A 6,000-nucleotide genomic window follows, 5' to 3' on the forward strand; every position below is an offset into this window, starting at 1 on the left:
TGTATGTAAGGGCTTCCGCATGTTACAAATCCCTTAGCTTGAAGGAGATTATGCGGACCAAAGGTAGACACACTAATACGACACCCTTGTGATGAATTTCAACAGAAGAGATCAAAGATACCTTGTATTTTCATAATGTGTTCGCCCCGAAGCCTTCGTCTTTGTACAATGCTTGTAGTGATGGTCAGGCTGGTCGCACTCGAAGTACATGTTAAACTTCCACACCTTTGCCACCCATTCCTCGATAAGAGGCATAGACCTTCTCTTGCCTCTAGAGCGCTTCTTGGGATTGTGTGGCGACGACTGATCCTCCTGGAGATGTCGTCCATTGAGTGAATATAGTTATGGAGAACCTCATTCTGATAATCTGGTGAAAGGCCAAACAAGTATAGCATGTAAACCAACACACCACGTTGTTGGTTTCAGTTAGAGGTCTTTCCACCAAGCAAACTCTTTATGATGTAGCATAATTTGAATCTGACTAATATGCTATGCATCAGTGTACTCGTAACAGATAAAAAAAAGTGGTCTGCTTCCCAAGCCACTTATGGTAAAAGTTGTCAAAAATTCCCCATACACATGCTTTTTTCAGATGGTGAGTCACCCCCGTAGTGCACCCATACTTGTAGCCCTTTCCAGCCTTGTTGTCTGCCCTGTAAACTGACATGTGTGGGCCTAGATTGTGTACACGTGTCACAGGCCTCCATACCATGTGTGTCAGCAGTCAGCGCTGTATGGCAGTTTGTTGGCACGCTATACTTTTCAGCCATTCCTGTATCTTCTGTAAACCAGTCCCATGTTAGGGTTTTTCCCCCTCTCCTCTCAGTCGGCAGGCCAAAAGGTAGTGCTGTTTGCAGCTGTACACAAGGAAAGCATGCAAAAGAGTCCCAAAAAGCACAACCCTTGCCCACAACCAAAAGCGCATAGGTTATAGCCTCGACCGGCTCTCTGTTTCATACAGCCAGTGGCCATAAAACCTCGAGCACCAAAACGACCAAGATCTAGGGTTTCACCCATAAAGATGTTGACATGGTGATTGTCATAGAACAAGCAGCACACAGACAAACACAGAACAAGCAGCACACAGACAAACACGACAAAAGATCTTTCTTTTCCCATAGACATGCATCGATTCCAAGAACCGTTTGTGCACATCAAACCATGTCTTCATGTTCTTCTGACTGCCCCATGCTCTGCCAAGTGTCCCATACCATTGGGCCTCTTGATACCAATGTAAAGCCCTCAGGCTAATAGACCTTGCGATTAAGTATAAACAAAAAGGAACACACAAAGACTCGGGCATCTAGCTCACCACCCAACCATAAAGCCATTCAGGCTCACCCCCGAGCACAAGGGAGGGATTGGCTATGAGATTAGCCATGTGCACGTGACAACTTGAAACTAGGAAACAAAAACAGCTAAGAAATGACACGTCTTTAAGTATAGATGTAAATAAAAATGATGGAAAATGTTGAGAGGAATAGAGGGGAAACTTGGGATAGATCATAATTTGGAAGAGATAACAAGGGAAATTGGAGAAAATCCAAACTTCGCAGGGGAAAAATGTGGAAGAAAGTCATACGTGAGAAAACGAAACAAGGAACTCACATCCCCATAGAAACTGAGTTCCGCAATTTTGACTAGGAAACGGTTGTTTCCTTTTACTATGGTTGCCTGACCTGCCCTACCTCTTGCTCACATTGTCGAGCCTGCCAAGATGGTTCCAAATCCGCCCAAAACAACTGCATCTTACCTTCTTGTAATTGATTTTGGTTGACCTTGGCACACCTCAACTCCAAATGGATTTCAAAATTGTGCATGATTCAAGCACGGAAAACTGCCTTGGCTTACCCAAGCCTACCCTGACAACGACTGGCCTAACATGTCCCTGGACTAAGGCTCACAATAGGGCACAGCATGGACTTTGCATGTGGAGCTATGGCTACTATCGATTAGGGGGAGACGTTTTAGGGTAAATAGCAGGCTCTGGCAGGTAAAGAAGAAGTCCCAAAACGCAGCCCACCAGTTGGCCAGGTTATAAGCAGCAAATAGACAAAGTCAACATCATTTAAATGATACTTTTTGTGCTTGTTTCTGTTGGCCGCCAACTGTCAGTTTGCTACAAGGTTGTTCCTAGGAGCCTATGAATAGCAAGTTATCGTCATTCATTAGACTATCTGACCCCCACTCTTGAGACAGGTGTTAGTCAATCCATAGAGGTCTTGGGTAGCCCTTTTGGAAGGCCATGGAAATTGTACAGCAGCAATACATCTTTTGGTATCATATCAATATACTGAAAATACAGTCCATCTCTCTCCTCTCTCTCTATCTATTCGCATTAGTGTTCCTAATCAGTAGGCTTAGGGCTGGATCAAGTGCAGCAAGGCTTCCGCATGGAACATTGGTATCAGAGCATTGAGGCTCAGCCCTCTAAGCACTCAGCTGTCCCAAGCAGGTGCACAAATCCATGGAAGAATGCAGCTAGGGTAGCATTTATGAGGTGGTCGGCAGCAGGCAAAGCGAGAGGAAAAGCATTCCTTGGGAGTTGTGTGCTCAAAGGAGCATACCATTGGCCCTCAGATCAGTTCGTAAGTTGGAGCATTATGCATGATCATTCTCATCGGGAGACCATAGCTGTGTTAAGGGAAAGGGATTGCATGAAGTGGAATAGATGCACAGTTCTCAAACCAGACTTGGAGTGGAATCAGAGGAATTAGCAAGAGGGAATGTCATGTGCACACACGTGGACATGGCTAATCTCATGGGTACAGCAAGCAACCCAGGTCGTCTTCGTTTCCTAATTTCACTCCGTTTTCGTTGTAGAGACATCATCGGTTTCTGTCGCCGTTTCCAGCATAACGGGTGTGTTTTTGCCCTATAAATAGGCTCAGCCTTTCCCTCATTGGGCATTTTAGAAAAAAGAAAAAAAGAGGAACAGAAATAAAGAAGTGTGGATGGGAAAGTGGGCTGATTTCTATAACCTTCAAACATCAAACAAGAAGTAAAACCACTATAACACAAGGAAACTGGAACAAAACCACTATAACAAGGAAACTGACTAAAACATGCCCTCTTACATGATAATTATGATCTTTAAAGGAAGTTTTTGTGAAGCATATCGAAAAAAGTACGTTGGGCGCTACCTAGTTTGATGCCACGTGACTTTCATTAGTCTCGATAACCTAAGGTGTGCTTCGGTGTTTATGTTGACGTAGGCCCTAGGGGTCTCTCTGCCTCGCACACAAGCTTTCAGATATCATTATAGAATGCTTGGGTTACTATAGGTTGCTTTTACTCAAGATTTGTCGGTTAAAAGATCTTGACTGTCATGCTGTCTGTTTGTGGGAGACAAAAAAGGCTTGACATTATCTTCCTTCCTGTGTCCAGCGTGGGTAAATCGCTTTGCGCATGCTGGGGATGCTGCAGTGGAAGTTGCCGAGACCACAATAAAACGGGTAATAATCTGTCTGAGTTAAAAACCCATCTTTCAAGCCCACACACACACACCCCTGTGCTTTCCTTTGCATCATTCTGATGAGTTGATTTCATGCAGCTGAGGCAGGCAAAAACGGATATAGTCACTGCAAGCAAGGTTGCATACCGATTCATGATGGGGGGTGGCTCAACATCCTCAATCAGCCCGGATCCGGGAGCTGTCGACCCTGTGGCCTCACACAGGAACGGCACAAACTTATTCCGATTGTCGTTGCTGAAAACTCCTGTTACTTTTTTGTCCAGAAATTGTCTTGGCTTCCAGGAACAGGTTATGGCGGATAAGTCACAAGTAATTGACAACAGGTTATCCAAGGACACCAATAAAAAATCTCCCGTCTAATGGTTTCTCTTTTCACTACTTTTAAACAGTATTACGTCTCTGCAGGCTAATTTTGAGAAATCACTTCATTAACTACATAAGGTCTTCGTTACGTTTTGAAGAAAAGATTAGAATGCTTTTGTATTAAAAGAAAATAAATGTTTCACATAAATACCATGGTATGTCTTTTTAGTTAAAACGGTGGAATATATTAAAAAAAATATGGTTACAAGATCCCATGTGGAAGGTCCATGGGGAGACACTACGACCTGATGAAACCTTCAGAAAAAGAGGGTAAAAACCCTGAAACAAAAACAGAAACTGTACTAAATCATATCATGAACTGTTCGGCCAGCCAGCACCAGTAAAGGTAAAGATCTTCAGAAAAGGAACAACAGAGACACTGCAGCAGAAAATCTTGATGTATCAGTTCTCGGCGGCCAGCCCCTCTTCTAATCCGTGAGAGAGGATGATGAAACATAATGAGCAGAAGATTGAGGCCAAGAAACACTGAAACATAACAATTCTGATGCACCAGTTTGACAGACAAATCTTGAAGCACAGACTGAGGCACTAGGCAGTGGCCAGTCAGCCCCAGTGGAGCTTGACTGAAAGGTTGGTAGAATATCATGAGCAGAAAATTGAGGCCATGAGGGCTTAAAGAACCCCACAGAAGCTCTCTGAAGCTTGGACGTAGAACTCGGAATTCTGCAGCCTTCTTTGACATTCCAGATGGAGCCCTTGTATCATAACTTCCTTTGTTTGGCTATGCGAGGAGACATGGAATCTCTTCCATTTCCTCCAAGGTAGGTCTTGCCACCGGTCCACCTCCATGGAAACACCACTCGGCTGGAGTCGATGGATAAGCTTGAGTACACTGTCAAGAAAAAGATAAAAGTGGTGATTAGTATTAATTTCATATAGCGCTTCATTACGTTGCTTCCATACATGCCAAAGAAACAGAATTCTGACGGACTGCCACGTTAAGGGGTCCATAGAGTGACACCATGGTATGTCTTTGTATGTGTGTTGCACTATAGAGGTCTTATAGCACCAATACTTAATGATATTTTGTAATTAATTGAGGCCACCTCAATTTATCGTTTTAGGCCACCCGTTGAAGTAATTTACTCAATATGAGGCTTGAAAAGCCCCACGTATCCCTTAATCTTTGTATAACACGAGCACCTTATTTCTTCTAATTCGAATTGTCCCTACCACTAGAATTAAATGACACCATACCTCTTAAGAGGAAAAGTCCCAATCACCAAGCATCCATTGATTACATCGTAAGTTATAGCCAAAAGCATTATAGATCCGATTGGAGATGGCTTTTCCAGATAGTAGCATGATCGGAACAACGTCGGACTGTGGGGTGATGGTCAAGCAATTTGCAGAAGGGAAGGAGTTAAAGGCATCTATCTCTCTCAGCATGGATAAAGCCTTCGGCTTTTCACAACTAGTAGAGACAAAGCTACCAACCACAAATGGGAGTCTCTTTGGAAGCCAGACAAGATAGTGCAGAAAAATGCTTCAGTAAGACAGTAAGACGAGGAGAGGGGAGGTCAGAAAATCCACAGCTATTCTGTTGCAACAAACGGTATGACAATGGACGCAATGAGGCAATAAAGAGTCATCATAGCCACTGATGCTGAAGAGAGAAGAACAGTAGATAAGGTCAGGAGGATGCCTAGGAAAAGGAGAAACTATGAGTTGGCACAAGAGCGACCAGCTTGTCCCAAAGGCTTTTGGAAAGGGATTAAAAGGTTGGAAAATGGTAGCATAGGGAATATCAACATGGAGCAAATGCTAAAGGCCTATATATGCGAGTAAAAGCAGAGAAAATGCCACAATGTGACAAGTGGGGCCCCTCCAGCTAGAAGACATCAGAAAAATGGCAAATGGCAAGGCAAGTGACCTCCAATCAAGCTGAGTAGGTAGGGAAAGAAGCTTCTAAGTGGCTGTGCGGCATGTTCACAAAAGGGGGGAGAAAAAGATAAGCTTGGCATTACTGTACAATCATGGTGAGTTCAACTTTAAAAAAGCTCTTTTGACTAGGAGTTAGGGACTTGATGCACTAATCGCGGGCTACCATTCATGTAAGAGGGAAACTTGGTATAGGGTCCAGGTGTGCTAGAATTATTCACTTGAGGGGAGGTGTCAAAATATACCAGTGAATGGGTGTG

At 43.7% G+C, this 6,000-nt stretch overlaps 1 protein-coding gene across 1 annotated transcript in view; it reads left to right on the top strand.

The window, feature by feature from the left end:
- The window catches only part of LOC147639415 (deSI-like protein At4g17486), a 48,450-nt gene extending 44,464 nt beyond the window's left edge, over positions 1-3,986 (top strand). Inside the window, exons 3-4 of the mRNA XM_086783365.1 lie at positions 3,388-3,455; positions 3,554-3,986. Of these exons, the coding sequence (XP_086639491.1) occupies positions 3,388-3,455; positions 3,554-3,835 (350 nt within the window). The 3' untranslated portion in view covers positions 3,836-3,986. The remainder of the gene's footprint in view (positions 1-3,387; positions 3,456-3,553) is intronic.
- Positions 3,987-6,000: the final 2,014 nt, after the last annotated feature.

Source organism: Cibotium barometz, chromosome 4 (assembly GCF_041138505.1).
Source record: "Cibotium barometz isolate CiBa-2024 chromosome 4, ASM4113850v1, whole genome shotgun sequence".
In the NCBI taxonomy this organism is placed as follows: Eukaryota; Viridiplantae; Streptophyta; class Polypodiopsida; order Cyatheales; family Cibotiaceae; genus Cibotium; species Cibotium barometz.